The following is a 26,371-nucleotide window of genomic DNA, read 5'->3' on the forward strand; positions in this document are numbered from 1 at the left end:
CTCAGATCAGAAAAGACTAGCAGATCCGGGTTCCCTCCCATGCCTCCCCGGTCAGGGTACGTCTAACATTTCTTCAAGCAATGGGAAGGGATAACAGACCAGTGATTACTGAAGACCGTCGCCCACGGGTACTGCATAGAATTCTGCCGGACCCCCAAATTCAGACCTCCACGATCAAGACACCCGACGCTGGAACCCCTGTGCATCCTGCTGCCCAAAGTCAAGATCCTGCAGGAAAAAAGCACCATAGAAGTCGTACCTCTTCTACAGGTAAACAAGGGTATTTATTCAGTGTACTTGCTTGTACCCAAAAAGGATCTCACCATGCGCCCTGTGCTAGACTTGGCACCCAGCGAACAAATTTGTCAAACCTCAAAAGTTTTGTATGGTCACTCTGCAGGAAGTAATTTCCCTGCTCACACAGGGACTACATGGCAACATTGGACGTGAAAGATGTATACTTTCATATTTTAGCGTTGCCAGCGCTCAGAAAATGCCTCCGATTCATGATCGCGAACAAACACCATCAGTTCAAAGTACTACACTTTGGCATTGCCTCAGCGCCAAGGGTATTTGCAAAAGTACTGGCAGTGGCAGCAGCACACCTGTGCAGGCTATCATCCCAGTTTATCTTTACACTCAAAAGACGATAGACCTCTTATTCAGCCTGGGATTCTCCATCAACGAGAAGAAATCCAGCCTAGACCCCAGTCAAACATTTCCTAGGGGCTTTAATTCGAACCAAGGACAGCCTTGTCTTCCCCTCCAACGAGAGGGTCCAAAACATGTTTAAAATCCCTCCAATATGAAGCCAGTCGGGAGGTGACAGTACGCAAGGCTATGCAACAGTTGGTTATTATGGCGTCCTGCATTTACTTAACTCGTCGCGCATGCGTCCAATGCAAGAGTGGCTCAACAGCCAGTGGTGTCAGGCCAGCAGACAATGGGACGCTCTAGTGGTTGTCTCGCCAGTCCTCGTTACCTCTATGCAGTGGTGGTCGAGGGAAAACCTCTTGAAGGGAAATCCTTCACCACCCCCGTAGTAGAAGCCACTCTCACGATAGACTCCTCTCTGTGTGGGGGGGTGGGAGGGGGGAGGGGCTCACATGCTTCAGCAGACGGCGCACAGCGTTTGGTCCCCACGAGTTGTATCCGACCACATAAATCTGTTGCAACTGTTAGCAGTGTTCAAAGCGCTGAAAGCCTTTCAGGCACAGCTGCAGGGAAAGACGGTCCTGATCCTTACAGACAGCACCACAGCCATGTACTACCTAAACAAACAAGGAGGCACACTCTCCAGGGCTATTCAAGCTGTCCCAAAACATTTGGATATGGGCTCTCAAACACATGTTCCTGCTGTCACATGTTCCAGGGGAACTCCATCTTCTGGCAGATGTGCTCAGCAGAGATTTTCCCCTTACCCATGGAGTACGAATGGCGATTACATGAAGACATCGTCTCCAATGTTTTCGCAGAATGGGGCTTCCCAGAAATCGACCTGTTTGCAACTCTGTAGAACGCTCAATGCCAAGTTACGCCTCCAGGTACTCTCAGAACCATTCCAAGGGGAACGGTCTGTGAATAACATGGTCAGGGAAATTTGGTTACGAACACCCCCTCCCCCCGACTCCCCTACTCAACAAGATTGTGCACAAGATGCACCAGGAACCAGTCACTGATAATGGTGGCCCCAATGTGGGCTCGCCAAACCCTGGTGCGCTCACCTGATGAAGATGTCTCTCTCTCACCCCCAGTGAAACTACCTTGTCCATACAACATGTTATCTCAGGACAGGGGGGAGAAATACTTCACCCGTTCCCGCAAACTCTGAACTTAGCAGCCTGGCTCCTAAGGTCATAGAGTTTGGGCACCTCCACTCCCTCAGAGCTGCATGGACATACTTGGAGAAGCTAGAAAACCGAACACCCGATATTGCTACTCCAGTAAGTGGAAGCACTTTGTCATCTGGTACACTTCCAAGAGCATCAATCCCATTGACTGCTCTCCTACCCAGATTGTACTTCCCCAGGTTTGCGCCTAAATTCATTTCAACGTTCCATGTGAACCAGTCCATATAACTACTAACCTTCCAGAACCCTTCCAGCGTGACAGAAAGAAGCCTGCACACACTAGATGTACGCGGGGCAGTCATGTTTTACCTGGAAAGAACTCGACCACTAAGAAAGACAAACCAGTTTTTCATTTCAGTGGCAGCGGGTCGAGAGGGTGACCTTGTCTCCAAATCTACGATCTCAAGGTGGATTGTCAAATGCATCGCACTCTGCTACTCTCTTGCTAAGAGAACTGCCCTTCAAGCCTAGAGCACACTACTCGAGGCACAGGGGCTTCCATAGCATTCATTTCAAATGGTCCCCTAGAGTCCATTGCAAAGCGGCAACCTGGAGTTCTGTGCACACCTTTACAAAACACTATTGCCTAGACACTCACTCTAGGGTTGATTCTCGGGTGGGACAAGCAGTATACTAAGACATCTTTTAACTAATGTTCCTTCTCGCAACCCACCTCCAACTCCGGGTACTGCTCGCTAGCCTATGCACAGCATGTGATTCTAAGCAGATTAACAAGCATCAGAAGACATGCATTACTTATCGTAAAAGCATTTCTGATTGTATCTTAGATTCATATGCGCCCACCCTTCCTCCCCCGCTTGGATGGAAGGAACATAGATGTCTAGTGCTCTTCTCTTTTCTGTGCTCACTCACGATAGTCCTAAGGCTCACTCACGGCAGCAAAAATATCAGAGGGACCTCGACGCATGATGGATTTTGGGTATATTACACATCACGTTGGGGGTGGTGTTACAGAAGCCCATGTCGACGCCCCCTTTCAATTCTCGGAAGACGAGATGGAATACTCTGCTGTTACCACTGGATGTTGGACTATATGCACAGCATGTGAATCTAAGCAGATGCATTAATTACTGGAAAAGCATTTGATTATTGTATGTCTTAAAACGTTTTTTTGTAGGAGATATTTAAATACATTGTTGGGACAGTTTTTTTTTCTGCAGTCCAACTAAGGGGTTAGTAAAAACCATTCAACTGAGACAGTAAAAGAATGGCTGTACCAGCTGCACCTCCTCTGAGGTATTCTTCCTTTTCTCACTTTCCCCCAGAACCTTACCTTCGAATGGATTGTGTCCTCCCACGTATTCCTCATTTTGTAATATTCATTATCGCCAGCTTCGCTGCTTTGGCAAAACATTTTCGGCAGAGGGCGCGCTGTGCTCTAGGTCGTGGCGTCGATTGTCCCTCGATGGGCTCAGTTCCGTGTGAACGTCACTGCTGGTATAAATAGCTCGAGCTGCGCCCATTGGCTTCACTTCTGTTTTTCCGATTGCTTTGCTCTCGAACAGCGCGCTTCGAGATTTTCTGTCAGAAAATGTCTTCATCAACCGCTTCTACGCTCAAGACTGGGTTTAAGAAGTGTATTGACTGTGGGTCGAAGATGTCTATAACCGATCCTCACTATCTGTCTTTGGTGTCTGGGTTCAGGTCATCGAACCAGCGGCTGTGGCTCCTGTCAGTCGGTGACTGAGAAGGCCCTCTGTGAGGAAAAGTAAGTTAGCGGTGGGGCGGGAGGCGTCAAAGGCCACTTCATAGGCCTCGTCGAAAAGGCATAAAAAAAATGGTCCAATTCAAAGGAATCGGAACGTCAAACACTGAGACCCCAATCTCATAGTAGATGAAGACTATCTTCGTCATCTTCAAAAAAACTAAAAAGGAGACGTAGATCTCCCTCGTCATCCGATACATCGACTCAATTGGTTCGATGTCCTACAAAATTGGTTTCCCCAACAAAATGGGAAGATTTTAGGAACAAAATGATGCAGGTCTTTGAGAATGCAGCCTCGACCCCCTCAAAGAAACCACAGAAGAGTCAGACCCCAGTCACTCCATTGGACGACGCAGGAAAGTTGGGAACTACTGTGGTAAAACCCAGTAGTACGGGTGAAGCCCGTAAAACTCAAGTCGTCCAGAGATCGATAATCGTTTCCCCGATCCCTCATAAAAAAACAGAAGTTGTCGAAATCAAGCGCAACTTCGGCGCAGACGGCTTCAACATCGAAGCCTAAACTATCTTCGATGCCTTTATCGAAGACTTCCGAGTGTGTCGAAGGTTCCTTTGAAGAAAACATGTATTCAACAAAAATCAGTAGGAAGAGAGAAGGTTTACACCCTTACCGAAGTCAGATTTTTTTTTTTTTAGGTCCATGGCTTCAATTTTTGGAGTAAAATATGGTACTAGACAGGTTCCAGAGGAACTTGTAAACCTTGAATCTAAAATGAGACCTGTGCGAGACTACATTCTGCTAGTGGCATTGACACGTCACTCTGGGTACAGGAGTTTGAACAGGGTGATAGAATATATAGGTTGAGGAAGAGCCTCACCTATTTTTGAACAGGATGATATGACGGACATAATAGTTCGCGGACCCCCAGAAAGATCCAGTTCTCCCTTTCCATAGGGCGCTTCAGAGGACAGGGGAAAAGAACTGGGAAAAACATAACATTGCTGCAGTAGACCGCAATCTTCCAAAGAAGTATAGAACTTCTACTTCTGATACAGAGTACCTGAATAGACACCCTACTCCAGAAAATCTGGTTATTCAGGCTACTACTACTTCGAGACAAACCGCATACCCAACCATACCTCCGGATAGGGAGGATAAGAAAGTTGATGCTTGGGCTCGTAAAGGTTTTTACTTCAGGTAGCATGGCCTTGAAATCAACCAATGTCACCTGTACCCTGGCCAGGTTCAAACATCCCCTGTGAGAATGCATTTCGGCAGCGGCTGAACATATTCCGGAAGGCGAGGAAAGGGAAGGCTTCCTGAATATAGTCAGGCGGTGCGGCGGCAATGGGGGAATGTCTCCAGTCTGGACTGGATACTGCTGATAGTATTTGCAGATCCATCGTATCGAGCACAGTGCTACACAGATTTGCGTGACTCAACATGCCCTTTGATGGCTCGAGGCTGTTTGGTAGTAAGGCTGATGAGAGCCTAGAAAAGCTACAGACCTCAAAAGTGGCAGCTAAATCCTTTAGTGCCTCCATGCGACAGCCTCAGAAACCCTATACAGGCTCATATTCCTGGAGGGGTCGTCCTTTTCGATACTACTCTTCTGTTGGTAGAGGAAGAGGACAGGCTTTTCAAAGGGGCAAAAGAAATGTCACGCATGGTGGACGAGGAAAGACTACAAAACCATCTTCAGGAACGGCATCTATGCCCTCAGCCGCTCCTGCAGCCGTCTCCAAATCACTGAGGTCTTAGCATACAAAACACCAGTGGGAGGCAGAATCTCTCAGCATCTGAAAGAATGGCAGGGCATTACTTCAGATGCTTGGGGACTGGGAACAGTAGCTTAAGGTTACTGCCTTCCCTTCCTAAAAAGGCCTCGCGATCATCCACCCGGAGCCAGGTCTACAAAAATTCCAGACCCGCTCTTTTTGCAGGCAATTTTAACCCTGCTAGAGAAAGGTGCAATAGAACATGTACCTGTAGCGGAGAGGAACAAACGTTGGTACTCTCCTTATTTTCTCATCCCAAAGAAGGATGGAGGATCGAGACCCACCTTGGACTTAAGCAACTTGAACAAGTTCCTCAGGAAGGACAAGTTCAAGATGGTAACCCTTTCTCAAATCAACTCCAAGACTGGTTGGTATCATTGGACTTTCAGGATGCTTATTTTCATGTGCCAATCAATCCCAAGCACAGAAAATACCTGAGGTTCGCAGTTGGCGGTTCTCACTATCAGTTTCGAGTTCTGCCTTTCGGGCTGACCTCCTCTCCGAGGGTTTTCTCCACGCTGATTGCGGTAGTGGCAGCGAGTCTCAGAGGAGGGATTCAAGTCTACCCCTACCTGGACGACTGGTTGATCAGAGCACGTTCTCGAGAACAAGCTCGAACATCTGTCGATCACCTGCCACTTCATCCACAACTTGGGCTTGTCCCTCAATTTTAAGAAGTCCAACATGATACCATCCCAAGAACTCCAGTTTATCGGAGCATTCTTTGAACTTCCTCGGGCAAAGCCTCGCCACCGAGGTAAGAGCTCTCCAGATCCAGGAGATGGTAAGAAAATTCCAGAAAGCCCGGCATCTGCTGGCCTTCGATTTTTGAGGTTGCTCGGCGTCATGGCATCCTGCATTTTTCAGGTGCCAGAGGCCAGATTGAGAATGGGATCCCTCCAGTGGGCCCTCAGTGGTCCCAATTCTCGGGGAGTATGTCGGATCTTCTGCAAGTCCTGAGCGCGGTGGGGAGCTCACACCAGCGATCTGACAATCGGCGGACGTTGGTCTCATCGGAGTCCAAACTACACATCAACCTATTGGAGCTGAGGGCAATCAGACTAGCGCTGAAGGCCTTCCTGCCCTCTGTACAGGGAAAGAATGTCCTGATAATGACGGACAACACAGTGGCTGGGCATTACAAGAAGGAATCCATCGGCAGTTCACCTAGCCAGAGAGCAGAACATAGCAGCAGACACACTGAGCAGGGAGAGCACGGTCTCCCACGAGTGGGAGTTAGCTCCGGAAGTCCCTATGGAGATCTTCGCCCTTTGGGGAACCCATCAAGTGGATCTGTTTGCGACCACCGTAAACCGGAAGTGCGTTCAGTATTGCACAAGGGAATTTCCCCCGACAGGAGCTCTAGGAGATGTGTTCATGGTGGACAGGGATTTCCCCCTACTGTACGCGTTTCCTCCAGTCCCCATGATTCCTCAAGTAATCGGGAGGTTGAGAAAGTTCAGGAAAGCCATGATCCTAATTGCCCCGGACTGGGCCAGGAGGACGCGGTACCCGGACCTTCTGGACATGTCCATCTGCCCTCCAGTATGTCTTCCGCAAAGAGAGTATCTTCTCTCGCAAGAGGAAGGTCGGGTTCTCCATCCAGAGGTCAAGACACTCGATCTACATGCATGGTTTCTGAGAGGTTGAGATACAAGGATTCGGATCTTCCGGGTGATGTAATGGAGATTTTGCTTTCGGCCAGAAGGCCAGCAACAACATCCTTGTACCGGTGTCGTGGAACAAGTTCAGTAACTGGTGCAAAGATAGGGATGTGGACCCTTTTCAATGTTTTCAAAAAAGGATATCTTGCTGCGCTGTCCATTTTTAAGGGCTCCCCTGAAGAGGTTTCTTACTTTAAAATACCATTAATCATACAGTTCCTGAAAGGACTTACCAATGGATATCCACCAATGCCGTTTCATGTTCCAACTTGGGATTTAAACTTAGTTCTTAAATTCCTAACTTGTATACCATTTGAGCCTCTGCACTCCTGTCCATTGAGGCTTTTAACACTAAAGACTGTTCTTCGTGTGGCATTAACATCAGCCCGCAGGGTTAGTGAACTACAGGCTCTCTCACGTAAACCTCCATATACCATCTTTTACAAGGACAAGGTAGTTCTTAAGGTTAAACCATCTTTCTTACCGAAAGTAGTTTCCGACTTCCATTTGTCACAAAAAATTATTTTACCAACATTCTATCCTCCTCGTCATCTGGGTAAAGAAGAGGAGAGATTGCATAGACTGGACCCCAAGAGGGCCCTCAGTTTTTACATTTCAAGAATAGCAAAATTGCGTCAAGATGACCCACTCTTTGTGGGTTACACAGGTCGTAACGGTGACAAAGCAAACTATATCCCGCTGGATCATTCTGGCTGTATTAGAATGCTACAGATTAGCAGGAAAATACCCACTGTATGGGCAACATGCTCACTCCACTAGGGGAATCGCTACTTCTGCGTTTTGAAGAGGGGAGTCCCTGCAAAAGACATTTGCTCGGCTGCAAAATGGGCATCAATGCATACATTTATCAAGCATTACTGCTTAGATGCCTCCTCCTCCAATGAGGGTTTGTTTGCCAGGGAAGTTCTTCATTCCGTCCACTAAGACCAGAACTAGCACTCCCACCTCCAAATTGATCACTGCTATGGGAATCTATCACAAGATGAGGAATACGTGTGAGGAACATCCAGTCGAAAGAACTTTACAGTTGGTAAGTAACTTGTTCTTCTCCAGAGTCCTGGTTCTCTATAGGCTAGACTACTGCAACAACCTTTTTCTCAACCTGCCTTCCTCTGCTCTCTGCAAGACTTGTCTTTGGTCTCAAGCCCAGGGATTGTATCGCTCAAGCCCTGAAATCTCTCCACTGACTCCCAGTTGCTCCAAGGATCAAGACCCTCTCCATTGTCATCGGTTCGCAAACCGACCGTTGCCTGGCCGTCCGAGGGCCCATTCGACCAGAGCGATTGCTGCAACTACAGTGTTCCTCTGTGGTGTGCCCCTGCTGGACATCTGCAGGGCTGCTACGTGGAGGTTGACTCACAACTTCACGAAGTTCTCCAGCATGGGGTCTGGCATGGATTCACATGCTCATGAATATTCCCCGTCGTCAGGCCGGGAATCCTCGGTAAAGAAAAAATCAGTATCCGTTTCGTTTCTGATCTGCCTTTCTCAGTAGTAACCAATCACTGGTCTCTGGGTCATACTGCCCCCAGCCAATGACTGCCCTCTCCCTAAGCCCCGCCTCTGGCAGCCATCCTCAGATTGTTACTGCCCGCTCAAGTGTTGGGAGTCCTCGTGTTTAGCTTTCGAGCTTTTGCTGCGTTTTTGTGCTTTTTTCAAAGAGAATTTCTCATTTTTCGGTCAAATAGAGCCTCAAGCTCCACCGTCTATACATCTGATTAACGGGGATCCTTGTCAGATTTTTCTATGCCCCTCAAGGGTGACGATTTTGTCGAGTTACGCTTCTTGGAGGAGTCCAGGAGTTTCTGCAGCCTACCCGAACATGGCCCAGGGGAAGGGAAGCTCGACGCCTGGAAAGCTGTTCAGGGTTTACCCTGGATGCCAGCTGCAGAATATGTTCGAGGACGAGCACTCGAAATGTCTACTGCCTTCATGAGGACAAAACGCATGTGGATAAGGACTGTGCGTTTTGCAGGAACATGTCGGAACGGACCATCAAGGACCGACACCTTCGTCTCTCCAACTGGCTGGAAGGAAAGAGCCCGTCAGGTGAGAAGTAGTAGTCCGTGCGGTCTTCTAAGTCCTGTGAGGGCACCCTGGTGACGGGGGCTCAACAGAAGGAAAAGCACCGAGTCCGCGGGCACCGGGAGTGCCGAACGGTCGGGCTCCTCGGCTGCCAGGCAGGGCGCATCCTCCAGCGCCATCAACCACGAGCCAACGCTCCTTCGAGCTCGACCGGGGCCTCTACAGAAGCTTCGCCGGGCTCAGGGAAGAGGAAGGCCGAGAACCCGGCAAAGCTTCTGTAGAGGCCCTGGTCGAGCTCGAAGGATCCCAAGGTGAAGGCCACAGGCCCACAGAAGGTGGTAAAAGCCTTGATTCACCCGGCCAAGGCCTCTATCGAGGAAGTCGCAGCGGCCCTGGCGCAGCCTGTGGAGGCTACACCAGTGGAGGCGACCTTGGGGCCCAGAGTCTCCCTGCATCCGCAGAGGGAAGCCTCTTTCAGACCCATCAAAAAGACCCCTGTGAAGACCCCGGCGGAAAAAGAGGGGGGGTGGGGGCGGTGGCCATTGTGGGACACAGCATCCGAGGAGGAGCTGGTAGAAGTCTTAGAGGGCCTCGACGAGGGCGTCGGAAGAGGCCTGTTCCCACGGGAGGGATCCCGACGAAGGGGACGACTAGAACGATGGCGGCACCGGCGAGGGTCTTAGTCGCCCATCGCTTCCGGAGCCGCAGGACAACTCGGTGGCCATTTTGTTGGCAATACAATCCTTTGTTCGGAGATGAGGACGAGATTGCCCTTACCACAGACGGAGGAACCGGAACCAGAACCCGGCTCGACTGAGGAGCCAGAGCCAGGCCCGGCGGGAAGCCCCCCCCCCCAAACAAGAGAAGACGGATCCATCCAGCCCCGCCTTTTCAGCCCTCGCAGCCTACTCAACCTTTGCCCCAGTCCCTGGGGATGACACAGGAACGGACATGGCCACGACGAGTACTGACGACGACAGCGGTGCCGACGGGACGGAGCTTCCATCGCCCCAGCCCGCGCCTCCCCGCCCGACAAGATCGGATCTTTCCATGCAATGATCACCAGGGAATCCAAGCTTTTCCAGCTCTGCCCCGAAGAGAAGGAAGGTTTCCTTTACCAACGGTGCGAGGCCAAGAGGAAAACGGTCCTCGCTGTGCCTCTGCTGGATGACATCTGGGACGAGGGTCTCGCCCTTCTCAAGAACCCGTCTACGACACCTGCCAAGAGTGATTGGTACGAGAAGTACCGGGTCCCCGACGTGGCCCCTTTGTGCCTTAGGGCACAACCGACCCCTGACTCGGTTATCTCAGCGGCGGCCAAGAAGGCGGCGGGGGGGGGGGGGGCATCGGCCTCAACGTCAACTTCCCCGCCGGACGGCGATGGAAAGAAGCTGGACGCAATGGGAGGACGAGTTAACTTGTCGGCGGCAAAAATGATTAAGGTGGCCAACGCCCTCGCGATCGTGGCCCGCTACGACAGGGAGTTAAGGTACAGGATCGCCCCCCCCCCCCCCCCGGTTGGACTCCCTACCGGACGACAAGAAGGCCGAGGCCCTGGAGATCTTGCAAGAAGGCAAGGTGATGTCGGACCACGCCATAACAGTGGCAACGGACATTGCCGACACTGGTTTCCGCCAGCTAGGCAACAGCGTTTGCTTAGACGACGAGGGTGGCTCAAGGCGACTGATTTCCGCCAGGACATACAAGCCAAGGTTTTGGACACGCCGTTCGACGGGAACAATCTGTTTGTGAAAACAGTGGATGAGTCCCTCCAAGCCATCAAGGCGGACACGGAGACTGCTAAAGCCCTCCGGCAACGAAGGCCGTCCTTTTGGAGCACCGGAGGCAAGCAGGGTGCCTCCAAGGGATTCGGCGGTGGCTCCTCTACGTACCGTCAAGCAGCCCGCTCCTCATTGCAGGAAGCCTATAGAGGACGAGGCAAGTCGGGTGGACCCCGCCGTCATCTCCAGGGAGGCCGAGGCGGCAAGGCATCCTCCAAGCAAGGTTGAACCGACCGTGGTGTCGGGCCCCCACCGAAGCACCCCGGTGGGAGGCCGGCTGGCGAAGTTCGTCAGCACGTGGGAGTCCATCTCCACCAACCGTTGGGTGCTGGACGCCCTGGCCCAGGGGCACGCCCTCAAATTCCTAAAAAAGTGTCCCCTGCATTCCACCGGTGGTCAGGAAGGAAAATCACGTCCCTCAATAGCTATTGGAGATAAGGGCGATGCTCAAAAAAGGTGCCATCGAGCTCGTCCCGAAGAGGCTCTGGGGCTCCGGAGTATATTCAAGGTACTTCCTCGTGAGAAAGAAGACAGGAGGATGGCGACCCATCCTGGACCTGCGACGACTGAACAAGTACATCAAGGCACAGAAGTTCCGGATGGTCACCCTCCGCACGTGCTGGGACAGCTGGAGGAGGGCGATTACCTGTCGTCGTTGGATTTGGAGGATGCATACTTTCACATCCCCATTTTAAAAGGACACAAAGTTCCTCAGGTTCGTGGTCCAAGGGCGGCACTACCCGTTCGGACTGAAATCGGCACCCAGGGTTTTCACCAAGTGCCTCGCTCCAGTGGCGGCACGGCTGCGCCTACAGGGGATCACGTCTACCCCTACCTGGACGATTGGCTCATCCGCGCAAGGACAAGGGAGCTCACTGTGGAACACACAGCGAAGACCGTCGAGCTACTCGCGGACCTGGGGTTCTCCATCTTCCCCAAATCCCACCAGGTCCCCTCGCAAGTCGCACTGTTTCTGGGAGCCAAGCTCGAAACAGTGGCGCGTCACATTTTCAAACCCCCGCCCTCCAGGTGACGGTGGCGACGGATGCCTCCCTGGAGGGGTGGGGAGTGCACACCAGAGATTTCCACGCGTTTTTTACGAACATTTCAGGACAACGCGTGTGTTCTTAGAATAGTTTGATCTTGCTAGCGAAAAGTACAAACGGGTATAGTGTTCTTCAGGACACCTCGATTTTTGTTTATTTACGAACATTTCAGAACACTGGCACTGTCCGCGGACACCTACATTGTTTTTAAAAAAAAAAAAGAAACTATTTACAACACAATATAAAAATTAAACTTTATTTAACATATATTAATAATTTATGACAGAAGGTGAGGCAGAAACAAAAACATGATAATTAGGGGTTTCAACATGATTTTTATTAGGTGAAGAAGTGATGGAAGTCTCATCAAAACGTTTTGGGTTATCGAGAGGGTTTGGGGATAATTGACTGGGATATCGTGAGGAGGGACAAGTACATGTGGGGCAACGGTACAAGGTTTTTGGTTTTAAATGATCTTCTACAAGCCTTTGGCTCCCAGAGGAGAAGCTGCTCCACATCAACATCCTAGAGCTCCGGGCAGTGTTCTGGGCCCTCTGGTCCTTTCTCCCGTCCCGCAAGGGCAAGTTAGTGAGGATCTTCACTGACAACACCACCAATGTTTTACATCCGGAAGCAGGGCGGAACCAGGTCCCCAGCCCTATCCAATGAAGCCCAGGATCTGTGGCATTGGGCCGTTGCTCAAGGGATGTTTCTGGTGCTGTTTCATCTGGCAGGGATAAAAAAAACATCATCGCCCACTCACTCAGCAGAGAGCTGCGCTCGTGCCACGGTTGGGAACTACGCCTGGACCAAGTGGACCGACTCTTTCAGCGATGGAGCAAACCCCAGATCGACCTGTTCGTGATGGCGACAAACTCCAAGTGCCAGAGGTTCGCCAGCAGGTTTCCCCAGCCGAGGAGCATGGGCGATGCTTTCTCGTTCCGCTGGGACGGCCTGTTCCTATATGCGTTCCCTCCATTGCCGTTGCTGCTCTGACTCATCAACCAGCTCAAGAAGTCCCGGTGCAGAATGATCCTCGTCGCACCGGCGTGGCCGAGACCGATCTGGTTCCCAGGCCTTCTGGACTTGTCAGCGTCCCCACCAGTCAAGCTGTCGACGGACGCAGATCTTCTCTCCAGAGAAGGAGGTGCCATTCTTCATCACGACCCAGAGTCGCTGAACTTGCAGGCCTGGCTCCTGCAGCACTAGAGTTTGGAGGGTACGATATCTCGACCGACTGCAGAGAGGTTCTTGCGAAGGCCAGGGCGTCCTCAAGTGCTACGGAATAAGTGGAAGAGGTTCTCTATCTGGTGCGGGGTACAGAAGAGTAACCCTCTGCGGATTACGGCCCCTCAAGTGTTGCCGTACCTACTGTCGCTAGCCAAAGCTGGACTATCTCACGCTTCAATCAAGAGACACCTGGCAGCGATTTCCCGATACACAAGGACTACAGGGCTGTCATCCCTGTGGTCTCATCGCCTGGTTAAGGAATTTATTAAAGGACTGTTTCGATCATTTCCGCGGGTGAAGGCACCAGGCCCGGCGTGGGAGCTCAACGTGGTGCTGACCTGGCTCATGGGTCCGCCATTCGTGCCGTTGCATTCAGCCCAGTTGAAGTTTCTGTCGTGGAAAACAGCGTTCCTGGTGGCCATCACCTCCGCACGACGCGTGGGAGAGATCCAGGCGCTATCCTGCAAGCCTCCATACCTGACCTTTCACGGGTCGGCCAAGCAGTGCTGCGCAACCTGTTCGCTTAAGGTGAGCCTGGTGAGGAGGTAAGAAATGCTTAATGTTTGAGTTTAAATGTAATGCTTAATGTTGAGCCTTTGCCACCTCCCGTGGTTGTGCATGTGTGTACTGCTACATATTTTTATATTCATGAGCGTGTGAATCCATGCCAGACCCCATGCTGGAGAAGGAACAAGTTACTTACCTGTAACTGTTGTTCTCCAGCATGGGTCTGGCATGGATTCACATGCGAACCCTCCCTCCTTCCCCTCTGCGGCTTTCACTTGGTCATACCGCCACTTAACGTGCTACCAAATCTGCGGATGGCTGCCAGAGGCGGGGCTTAGGGAGAGGGTAGTCATTGGCTGGGGGCAGTATACCCCAGAGACCAGTGATTGGTTACTACTGAGAAAGACAGATCAGAAGGGAAACTGATACTGATTTTTTTTTTTTTCTTTACCGAGGATTCCCGGCCTGACTGAATATTCATGAGCATGTGAATCCATGCCAGACCCATGCTGGAGAACAAGTTACAGGTAAGTAACTTGTTCCTTCTACTGCGTCGACAGGGATTCTAGGGAGGAGTCCAGGGTCGGCTAAGCAGTGCTGCGCAACCTTTTCGCTTGAAGGTGAGCCTGGTGAGGAGGAAAGGGATGCTTAATGTTGAGCCTTGCCACCTCCCGTGGTTGTGCATGTGTGTACTGCTATGTATTCTATTCATGCGAATGTGAATCCTTGCCAGACGCCATGCTGGAGAAGGAACAAGTTACTTACCTGTAACTGTTGTTCTCCAGCATGGGTCTGGCATGGATTCACATGCAAACCCTCCCGCCTACCACTCTGCAGCACATCTCTTTGGTCCTACTGCCACATTACGTGCTACCAAATCTGAATATGGCTGCCATAGGAGGGGCTTGGGTAGGGGGCAGTCATTGGCTGGGGGCAGTATGACCCAGAGACCAGTGATTGGTTGTTAGAAGAAAGACAGTTCAGAAGGGAAACTGATTTTTTTCTTTACCGAGGATTCCCAGCCTGACGGGAATATTCATGAGCATGTGAATCCATGCCAGACGCTTGCTGGAGAACAGTTACAGGTAAGTAACTTGTTCCATATCACACACGGCTACCCTCTTGCCGAAAGAGATCTGCCCTTCAAGCCTAGAGCACACTACTTGGGGCACTGGAGCTTCCATAGCATTCATTGCAAATGTTTCTCAAGTCCATTTGCAAAGCGTCAACCTGGAGTTCTGTACACACCTTTACAAAACACTGTTGCCAAGATACATACTCTAGGTCTGATTCTCAGGTGGGACAAGCAGTACTGAGATCTTTTCACTACTGTTCCTTCTAACATCCCACCTCCAACTCCAGGTACTGCTCGCTAGTCTATGCACAGCATTTGTTTTTAAGCAGATTAACGAGCATCAAAAGACATAAAATCATCAGAAATGCTATTACGGTAAGTAATTTATCTGCTTAGATTCACATGCACCCACCCTTCCTCCCTGCTAGACATTTTACTACTATTCTCTCTTTTCTATACTCCCTCACAATAATCATAAGGCTCCCTCACAGCAGAATAAATACAATCAGAGGGACCTTGACGCGTGAGGGATTTTGGGTACAGTACATGTCACGTTAGGGATAGTGTTAGTCACGCCCATGTCGACGTCCCCTTTCGATCTTCCTAAGGCAAGATGCAATACTCTGTAGTTACCACTAGATGTCGGACTATATATACAGCATGTGAATCTAAGCAGATACTGTAAGTAATGCATGTAATTTACTCAAACCTTGAGTATAAGTGTTACTTGGATACTTGTCACTGTGAATCTTATGTTGCAATCCTACAGCTCATATTGACACCTCTTGAGATGAGCCTGGGTGCTCAGTCACTTTAACAACTTGTGTAGTACATGCTTATACCAAAGGTTGGCTTAACTATTGCCAAGAGGACATGGCTGGTGCAGTCTTCCACAGGGTACTGCATACAATCTTGCTTAACACAATCCAATGGGGGACAGCCAGCCACCCAGTCAGAATTGCTTCTTTCAGGCACTCTGCAGAACAAACGACTGGGGGGTGAGGGAAGGGGAGGAAGGGGAGGGTTGGTCCCCCCACTTCCTGTCCTGCCAGTCACTCCAAGATCCTTTGCACCTTTTCCAAGGAAGCCTATCAAAGGTACTTCCCAAGGTAGGTAGAAGACCTAAGAAGGGACAAGCCATCTTGTTCAGGACTTCAGTCCAGCCAACATTTTGTGTCAATGGGGGGTTACACAAGGGTTCACCATCGCGGCCCCAATGACAGCCTGTGATAAGTTTAAAAAAAAGTTTTGTAAAAGGCACAATGCTACCAGCTTGAAAAGAGAATCGTCACAGGAACCATTAAGTTGGAGAAGTGGAAAAGGGATGCAATGTTTTCCCTCAGCACTTCTCACATGGTGGGGGTGTGCTGATCTCACAAAACCTACTACAGATAAGATAAAAATCTATCCCTCTACCTTGGTAACCGAATTAACCAAGGGAAAATAAAGAAACATCAGTGTATGCTGAATGAGCGACAAATTATTCCTGCATATACAGCATAATGTTATGTAGCTTTTCCCAAACGGAACCTGTCCATGCAACACTGGAGAGACTGCAGCATCCCTTGAACAGTTTTGAAGGAGCTCTGCTGGTATCCAGTGACCAAGTGAAGAGTATTTAAGCCCCAGGCCCAGCACAAGTCTTCAGGACTTGGGAGCCAGCCACAGAGGACAGAATGCTGCCATTTTTCCCCCAATCCTCATGATCTGTAAAGATTAAAGTTCTGTTATCTCTTGCAAGATAATTCCCTAGAGGGGTGCATTTACTGTTTTAAGCGTGATTATGGTTCCCCTGTAATTAAGAGGTGCCCCTGTAAATTGGGGTTCGCTTTCAAGTCCAACAAAAAATGCTGGGGGATTTCTGGGTGGAGAGAATTTCACTCAAGAAGGAAAATCTATTCTTAACAATTGTACACTGTCAACTATTTTCAATTGAAATCTTATTTTGTCAATTTTTGATTAAGGGCATATGCAAAGTTAATATGACAAAATAACGTGTAACTAATAAAAAATGTTTTGAAATCAAGCCTGCCATCTTAGCCTGCCATTAAGTTCTAGGTGCTTTTTGTGGTTCGAGCTGACGTAAAGCTTTGACGTTATGTGCAAGTCAAGAAAGCCAGCACGATGAAGCACCGAAACGTAAAATATATTAAACTGTACTTTTGTTTTTGTTGCAGCACCGGACCTAAATTTAGTGGGCTGAGGGGGAAGATTGGATTGCCACACATCAAATTAAGGTTTTAATTTCTACTTTGTTGTGCTTATTTTTAAGTATTTTTTGTTATGTTAAAATCCCCAGCACTTAAGGTCCTCTTTAATTTTATTTTTTTTAAGCCGGCGACGGTCTAGAAGCAAAAGTCCTTTCAAAAAAGACAAGAGTCCTGTAAGGTAAGATTGGGTTTATTTTTATTATGGAATGTTATTTTGCATTTGTATATCGCCTCATGTACCCTTGGTATGATCCAAGGCGCTGGTAGGTTGAACGCCCTTGGGAACCGCAGTTCAAGTCGAGAGAGAGAGAAAAAACCAGGTATGTGTGCAACTGGTGTGGTTGTTGCATGATAGCTTCTTCTTAGCGTTAAGTGTGAATCTGAGATGATCAGTTGAATGTGTTCAGTCTGGGGAGTGGACATCCAGACTGAGTTCTGGCTGCGTTAGGCCTGAGGAGACGCCTAAGCTAGCCGGTATGTGCTAGCTAGCAGTGTTTTATTAGGATGATGGTTAATTTGATGAGTCATGTTAGTATGAGAACAGCTTTACTGAATGTGTCATAGTACTGCTGTGTTCTAGTTGAATGGTGGTGTATAGGAGAGAGTAAGCGTGGTAGTGCGATATTGTGGTAATCAGAAGTGTATGCGACCAGGCACACTCAATGATGTTGGAATACCTTCTACCGTTACGTTATTAGGCATACTTTCTAAGTTCAACTCTAACACAGTGATGCTATTAGGGCACACTCAATGTTAACTTTGTGGAGAGGGATTTCTGGAGTAGTCATTTCAGAAAGTCTCAATCATTAGGGTAAGCAGGGTAGGAAATGTTATGCATGTTACTTATATGATGTAAGGGGCCAAAGAGTAGGGGTTAGCCCCACTAAGCAGGTGCGCCAGCCCACGCAGGGGGCGCCAGAGGCGCAGCTCACATAGCAGGCCGCCCCTCCGGCCAACCCCTGCGTGGACTCTCCTCCTCTGAGGACGCAATCAGGGTGTCCTCGGGAGTCCGGCCAGAGACGGCTGGCACCTCGGGGGGCTTAAAAAGTCAGGGCGGAGAGAGCAAGACCTCATCTAGCCCTGGCAGCAGTGACAAACATCCTCCCACTAAAGCTTTTAAGAAAAACTGTGACAGGAAACGGAGGAGCGTGGGTTGGGTCAAGGGGCCAGGACGGAGTTTGAAGGGACTTGGAGATGGTATTTGCTGGAGGAATGATATGTATTTTGAACGATGGCACCAGAGCAACTGTGCACCATAGATATACTATGAGGTGGACTTTCTAAATGCAAATTAGACCACAGGTGGAAGAGTTTACAACAGTTTAGCTTTTGGCAGATGAGTGGTAGGGTAGTATGGCGTGAAGTCATTGCTTCAGTCACCGCCCTTGCCACACTTATCATTTTTCTGCCATATTGTAATTGTTTATTAATACAGTGCTTATGCACAGGTGGAGTGCTTCAAGGTGGGAAGGGAACAAGTGAATACTGTTACGAGAATTCTCATTTCGAATGGATTGTGTCCTCTTGCGTAGTCCTTATCTTTGTTATATGTATTGTCAGCTTTGCTGCTTCGTAAAAAAAAAAATTCTACCAGAGGGCGTTGTGCTCAATGTGGCGTCTGTCGCTCGATGGTCACCGTAGAGCGTCGATGTCAGCAGCATAAATGGCTCAAACCGCTCCCGTTGGCGTCGGTCCTTTTTTCCCGAAAACTTTTGCTTCGAGTGTTGAATGGCGCACTTCAGTTTTGTCAAAATGTCATCTTCAAATCCTTCGATTTCCCCCCCCCCCCCCCAAAGTCTGGGTTTAAAAATGCTATGACTGTGTGACGAAGATGTCCCCACCGCGTCTGCCTGTGTTGCCTGGGTTCCGAATACTGGACCGGCGACTGCGGGTCCTGTCAGGCCATGATGGGAAAAGCTCTCAGGGAGTGCCAAGGTAAATTTGCCGCAGGGAGGGAGGCTTCGAAGGTCTCTCCGAAGAGGGATAGAAAGTCAGTGGAGTAGAGACTCGTCCTGGCACTAAAAGTCGAAGTCTCGGTTGAGGAGTCGGTCGAGACAATCTTGGTGTTCGTCAAAGAAGGCAAAGAGACGCCATAGGTCTCCCTCTTCCTCTGATTCCTCTAGACAGGTTACCAGATGTCCAACAAAAAAATTATTCCCCTAGGAAATGGGAGGCTTTCAAAAGCTCTGTTGCGTATCTTCGAGAATGCGGCCTCAACCCCCTCGAATGAGTCGCGCAAAGACCATGCACCTGTCGATTTTTCGGATGACAGAGGGAGGTCGAAGACTACCAAGGCAAAATAGAGTGTAAAATCGGCGAGTCGCTCGAAGTCCAGAGAAATCGTCAAGGGTGTTGTCTAAAGAAAATGGTCCTTCTCCTGTGCCTCCAAAAAAAGAGCAAATTGGCAGAGTCCAGCCTATCGGTGCATAAATCAAAGGCAACGCCGGGCAGGACGGTTTTGGTGTCAACCTTCAACACCATTGTCAAAGCCAGTGTCAACGTGTTCAAAGGTCACTTCAACGTTTCCGAAAACTCTGCCTAATCCGGAAAAGGCTTATAAACCCATGCCAAAGAGACCTTTTCAAGTCTATGGCCTCAATTTATGAGGAGGAGCAAGACTCTAATGAGGATACTCCTACCTGTGGGTTGCGTTATGGAACGCAAAATGCTGCTGAAGAGCTTATTGATCAGGAATCTAAAATAACTGATCTGTATGATGGTCTACAATCAGCTAGTGGCATAGACACTTCGCCAGAGCTAGAATTTGGCAGACCTGATCCCGCTGAGCATGCAGATTCGGCATACAGGAATATCATGAATAGTCATTGAGTTCATGGGCTGGAGCAGGAATTCCCCTACCGATGAACAAGACGACGTGACCGATATCCCGAGTCAGGGCCCTCAAAAGGACCCAGTTGTACCATTTCATGCAGCCCTTCAAAGGAAGGTCCTGTATAACTGGGAAACGCCAGAATCTGGACCTGCTGTAAACAGGAACTTTGCCAGAAGATATAGGCCATCTAGCATTGATCCGGACTATTTAACTACGCACCCTACACCTGAAAGCTTAGTAGTTCAAACAGCTGCATCGACCAGGCAGTCTGCTTACCCTTCTATTCGCCCGGATAGACTAAAAGAGGGTTGATGCCTGGTCTCAAAGATTTTCTCTTAGGGCAGTATGACGGTCAAGTGGCACAGCGAGTACAGCGCTCGCTTTGACATCCGTGCAGAGCTTGCCAATGCAGGTTCGAATCCTGGCAGGGCCAAACTCAGCCTTTCATCCTTCCGAGGTCGATAAATCAGCACCACACACCGTGGGTAATAAGCAGCGCTCAGATACCGGAGGGTTCGTAGCGCTATATAAATGCGAAATTATTATTTTTATTTTATTATTACCTTGAAATTGGCTTATGTTACGTGTTCCCTTTTGGGGTTTACTTACACCCTTTGGGTCTGTTAGCATGGTTGCTCAGCATATTCAGGAAGGCGAGGAAAGAGACTGATTGCTGGCTTTAGTGAAAGATGGCAAGGAGTCAATGAGGGAGTGTCTCCAGTCAGGAATGGACACTGCTGACAGTGTCAGCAGGTCCATGGCTTCTAAAACTGTACTACGCAGGTTTGCGTAGTTGTGGAAGTCGAGCTTTGCTCCGTATGTGCAGGGTAGACTTCTCAATGTGCCCTTTGATGGCTTGAGGTTGTTTGGCAGCAATGCGATTGAGAGTCTGGCGTAGCTGCAGACCTCCAAGACGGCAGCGAAATCACTTGCGCCTTCATACATCAACCTCAACAACAACCCTAATCAGGTTCATCTTCCTGGAGGGGCATCCTTTTTGTTTCTATTCCTCATTTGGAAGAGGACAGGCTGGACAAAGGAGACAAACAAGATTCCCTTGTGTTGGATGAGGTGCTAGATTAGCCCCAGCAGCGGCAACTGTACCCTCGGCCGCTGCTGCAGCTGCCTCTAAGCCACTCTGAGGCCTTGACCCAGAAGACCCACAGTGGGAGGGAGGCAGAATCTCTCAGCATCTGAACAAATGGCTGGGCATTCCTTCAGATGCTTGGGCACTGGAAACCGCCCAAGGTTACTGCGTTCACTTCAGAAAAGGCCTCAGGATCATCCACCGGGATATCAAAAGTCCTGATCCGCTCCTTGTGCGGGGAAAACTTGACCCTGCTAGAGAGAGGTGCAGTAGAACATGTAGCTGTATTGGCGAGGAACAAGGGTTGGTATTCCCCCTATTTTCTCATCCCAAAGAAGAACCGAGGAGTGAGACCCATCTTGGACTGAAGAAATTTGAAGAAATTCCTCAGAACGGACAAGTTAAGATGGTAACCCTTTCTCGGATTCTTCAGGTGTTGGGGAGAATTCTCAGAAATGTGCTCATTCCCTCCACCTTAGAGACCCCCAGAAACTTTGCTCGATTTTGAGGATTTTATGTTTTTAAACTGGAGGGAGTGAGACCCCTTTTCCCACTCATGTAATTTGTGATTTTTGAACGGTTTCTTTTGGTTATGGAGTCTGACAAACTCCATAGGCATCATCATTTACATTGTCACACAGCACCTTCAGTGCAGTGGCACAGGGAAGTCTTCTAGATTTCCCAAAGGTTTAAATATCTTCTCTGGGATAAACTACTGTTTCCCAGAGCAGCAAAGTGAAATTGACTTTACTTACTTTTGTAACTTTCTAGACCCAGCACACACTATCTTACAATAGGGTGGTGGAGGGGGTTACTTAATATCCCCTTTGTCTAGCTTCTCATGTAACAATTTTATGTTACCCTTTCCTTGATGAATGGCTGGTGGCAGTGGTTTACTTTTTTTTTTTAAACTCTTTTTATTAGGCAGCGTGGCAGCAGAACAGGCGAAACAGCGCCCAGCAGGTACAACTTGACATTACATATCATGATACAGTCATGCGGAGATTACACATTAAATGATTTGAAAAGCAGAGTTTACAAACGACATGTGGGGAGGGGAGGCCGACCAAAGTAATATGGGAAGTGCTCGCAGACTAGTGAGGTGAAGCAGGTGGAGGAGAAGTGACCGGAGTCATGTCAAGGTCGGACAAGTAGGAGCGAAATCTAAGCCAGATGTCCCTGGGCCTGGAATGGGTAGGTTGCATGCGGGACCACATTTCCTCGGAATCAGAGGCCCAAGTAACCGCTTTTAACCATTGGGCATGTGTAGGGGGGAAGGGGCGAAGCCAGCAGAGCAGGATGGACCGAACCGCTAAAAGCATGCAGAGGCCAGTCAATTTTTTGGAGTCACGAGGGAGACCAGGGAGGTCATGGAAGAGACACCGTGCAGGAGAAGGGTCAATGGGGTGATCAATCACAGCAGATACCGTTGAGCAAACCGCCCCCCAGAACTGTGAGAGGCGGGGGCAGGACCAAATATGTGGATGTAGTCCGCGTCATCTTGCCTGCATCGAGGGCAGCTGGATGGGTGCTCACTGGACATGCGATGCAATCTAACCGGAGTGTAGTGGAACCTATGCAGAACTTTTAACTGAATGAGCTTAAATCGGGAATTAAAGGACACCCGGTGCGTGCGATCGCAGATATGTGCCCAGCGGTCATCCGACATTTCCACCCCCAAGTCCCTCTCCCAAGACCCCCTGAGTTTGGAAAATTCTGGAAAGGATCTGGACTGCAGCATGGAGTATAGCCTGGAGATTTTACCTTTCATGGGTGAGGGGGAAGTGAGTTCCTCAATGGCCGGGTCATCCGGAGGTAGCGCAGGGAATGTTGGATAATTACGCTTAAGGGTCTTACGGAGGGACACGTACTGGAGCCAGACTCCCCGGTCACTCCTCAGGGGTAGGGGAAGATCCGACCACTCGATGAATATGCCCTGATCAAACACGTCCCGTAGTAGCTCATAGCCCGCCTCGGCCCAGCGGCGAACAGAGAGCGGTGTGACCTGGGGGACCCCCGGGAGGAAGTTCCAGAGGGGGAGGTTGCCGTGGAAGGCGTGGGCCACTCCAAGCAGCCTCCATGTCTTGGCTAATGCAAGGGATGTACAGGCGACCGGACTCTGCGAGTCCAGTACCTGGGGAGCGGGTTGCACAACCAGAGAGCGGATATCGCGATCGAAGACTGCAAGTTTCTCGAGTCGGACATGGGGGGGGGGGGTCAGCTGTATTAAACCAATGGGAGACATATTGGATCTGGGATACTAGCCAATATTTGTGGAAGTCAGGGGCGCCAAAGCCCCCCCCGGCCATGGGGGTGGATAGGGTCTCGTATTTAAGGCGGACCGCTCCCGAGTGCCAAAGGAAGGAGTTAATTGTACGAGTCAGGACACGAAAAAAATCTGCACCTGGCCACAGGGGTACGTTGGCAAACTTATAGAGCAGCTGAGGTAACACCACCATTTTCAATAGGCCCATTCTGCCCGCAAGAGAAATCGGGAGCTTGTCCCAAGCTAGGACCTTGGCGGACAGAAGTGTAAGGTATTTCCGGAAGTTCTCTTCAAGGGTTAGTGCCTGTTGGCGCGTTACTGCTATCCCTAGGTACGTGAATGTGGATTGGGCCCATGTGAATCCCAGAGTATCAGGGGGGGGGGGAAGTGCATTCCGTGAGTGGGAAGAGGGTGGATTTCGAGCAATTTACCCTGAGGCCCGAGACCCGGCCAAAATAAATGATGTCCTCCAGCACCGGGGTCAGGTTGAGGGATGGAGAGCGAATGAACAACAACGCGTCGTCCGCATATAGGGAAACTATGTCCGCTCTCCCGGCTGTACGGAGGCCTCTGTGGGCGTGGCGATGGCGAAGCATGTCCGCGAAGGGTTCTATGGCAATTGCAAAGACCAACGGAGAGAATGGGCACCCCTGCCTTGTCCCCCTGGCAATCCCGAAAGTAGGAGAGCAATGGTCACCTGTGCGGACCTTAGCCACGGGAGACGAGTAAAGTAGCTTGACCCAAGAGAGAAAGGCGGGCCCAAACTTACAGCCCTCGAGAACCCGCCAAAGGAACTGCCATGAGACCGAATCGAAGGCCTTTTGCATGTCCAGCGTAGCCGCCACGGCCTGAGTCTCTGGGCTAATCCTGTCCATTATATTAAATATGCGTCTTAAGTTCAGGGAGGTGGACCTCCCCGGGACAAAGCCCGCTTGATCGGGATGAATGATGGCCGGAAGGATGGGAGCCAGCCTGAGAGCAAGGGCCTTTGCGTATATTTTGGCATCGCAGTTTATAAGGGAAAGCGGGCGATACGATCCACAATGCGAGGGAGGTTTGCCGGCCTTTAGCAATACTGTGATCGTGGCCTCACGCAGTGAAGGGGGGAACACACCTGTCTCGACCGACTCCTCCCACACAGCCAACAGGTGGGGGAGGAGAAGTGACTTATAGGATTTGTAAAATTCGACTGGGATACCGTCAGAGCCGGGAGCTTTCCCGGAGGATAGGGAATCGATAGCATCGGACAGCTCTTCCAGTGTGAGTGGGGAATCGAGAGAGCCCGCCGCTTCAGGGGATAGAGTCGACAGGGGAAGAGATTCGAGAAAGGAGTCGATTTCTTCCACTAATACCTCATCCGAGTTGGAGTATAGGGACTTGTAAAAGTCAAAGAATTCCGTGTTGATGTCCCGGGAGGTGACGGCTAAGGAGCCATCCAGTCTCTGGATCCCGAGAATGTGTGGGGAACCCGTCTCGCGTCGGATCAACCTCGCGAGGAATCGACCAGGGCGCTCGCCCTCCCCGTATTTCCGCGCAATACCTGGGTTGTCCAGAAACTTCTGCTCGCGATCAGCCAGGGAGCGGAATGCATCCAACTCCACCCCAATGGCCGCTAGGGTACCCGGAGAAGAGTGAAGTGAACATGCAGCCTCCAGGGTCGAAAGCCTGGACTCATTCTCGGCTAGGTCTCTCCTGATCGATTTGAGGACTCCGTTTTCCTTGGAGATCGCAATCCCTCTAATATAGGCCTTGAAGGATTCCCATAGTATGGCTATTGTTGGTACCGAGCCTGCGTTTATCTCGAAGAACTCCTCAATAGAGTCCTCGAGTTCGGAGTGAAACTGGGTCAAGAAGGGCGAGGGGTTTCAGTTTCCAACAGCGGGACCGGTCTGGATCAGGGGCCCAACTAACGGTGATGGTCACTGGGGAGTGGTCCGACAAGGTTCTGGGTAAAATCATTAACTGTTTCACGTCCTTAACCAGGACATTGGAGATCACCCAGCGATCAATTCGGGAATATGAATCGTGGACTGAAGAGTAAAATGAGTAAATGCGAGAATCGGGATAAAAGAACCTCCATGCGTCCACCATGGCCAACCGGGGCAGAGATGATAATGTCGCGTAGGCTGCCCTGGAGAGATGACGGGGCTTGGTCCCAGACCTATCAAGGGCCACATCGAAAATAGTATTGAAGTCCCCCCCCCCGAGAATTGGAACCAGGGGGAAACCATCTAGAAGGGACGTGATCTGTCTATAGAACTCGGGATCATCAAGGTTGGGACCATAAATATTCAGCAACACCACTTCTTTCCCTTGGAGTGTGGAATGTAACAGCACATACCTGCCCAGGGGGTCAATATGTGAGGAGATGAGGGTGAACCGGAGACTCTTGTGAATAAGGGTCATGACCCCCCGACTCTGCGTAGAAAATTCAGTGAAGAATCTATGGGGGCCCCAGGTTTTGGCAAAACGTAAACATTGTTCCAGGCGAGCATGTGTCTCCTGCAGAAAAAGGATCTTGGAGCCGTGGCGCTCAGCCTGCAGCTGGAGCTGCCTCATCTTTCTATAGTTTCCCAGCCCCCGGACATTCCAACTCATAAAGGTTAAGTTCCCCTCCGCCATAGACGTGGTAGTGGTTTAGTCAAGAAAGGTGTCCAGGACCATTGGGTGAGTGCTGCACCCCCGTCCGCCCTCGCCGCCAGTGCCATTTTTCTGAGAATAACACCCCAACCATGTCCCACCCCCACCCACATCCCCCTCCCAAACAGAGGAATGACAATCCCAAACCCCTTCAACCAAAACCAAACTAGAGGCATCAGCGCCTGGGGGCCTGTAGGCCGCTGCACTCCGCTGCACTCCGGGCCGCAGCGGGACCAGTAGAGCTCAAGGTGCAACTGCAAACTTTGAATGTAACTTGGAGAGGGTGTCTTGCACTCAGCAGTATGGCACATCATTGAGATGAAGGGAGAACTTTGAGCAAGCCGAATCCGGGAAAGAGGATCGATGCGGTGCCGGTGTCGGGGAAGGGCCAAACTAGGCCGCCCCCTGCAGGGCCCGAGGGGGAAACTGCTGAGTGATGTATCGGAGAAGCACGTCAGCCCGGGAAGTGTTCGTCAATAAACTTGGAGGCCTCTTCCGGGATTGTGAAAAAGAACACCTGATTAGCATGTTCTATGCGCAGTTTGGCGGGGTAGAGCATAGCGTATTTAATGGAGTGATCTCACAGTCGCCTCTTCACATCTTGGAAGGTCTTGCGTTCACGTTGGACGGCGGCCGAGAAGTCGGGGTAGAGATGAATCCTCGCACCCCCCAA

General features: G+C 50.2%; 1 protein-coding gene across 4 annotated transcripts in view; it reads left to right on the top strand.

Moving 5' to 3' along the window:
• RBM39 (RNA binding motif protein 39) overlaps window positions 1–26,371 on the top strand; it is a 446,237-nt gene that overhangs the window by 90,531 nt on the left and 329,335 nt on the right. For all 4 annotated transcript variants that reach the window (XM_069652240.1, XM_069652241.1, XM_069652242.1 and 1 more), the window contains 2 exons: window positions 16,840–16,899; window positions 16,997–17,050. In XM_069652240.1, the coding sequence (XP_069508341.1) occupies window positions 16,840–16,899; window positions 16,997–17,050 (114 nt within the window). The remainder of the gene's footprint in view (window positions 1–16,839; window positions 16,900–16,996; window positions 17,051–26,371) is intronic.

The sequence above is a fragment of the Ambystoma mexicanum genome, chromosome 3p (assembly GCF_040938575.1).
Source record: "Ambystoma mexicanum isolate Mex_15411 chromosome 3p, UKY_AmexF1_1, whole genome shotgun sequence".
In the NCBI taxonomy this organism is placed as follows: Eukaryota; Metazoa; Chordata; class Amphibia; order Caudata; family Ambystomatidae; genus Ambystoma; species Ambystoma mexicanum.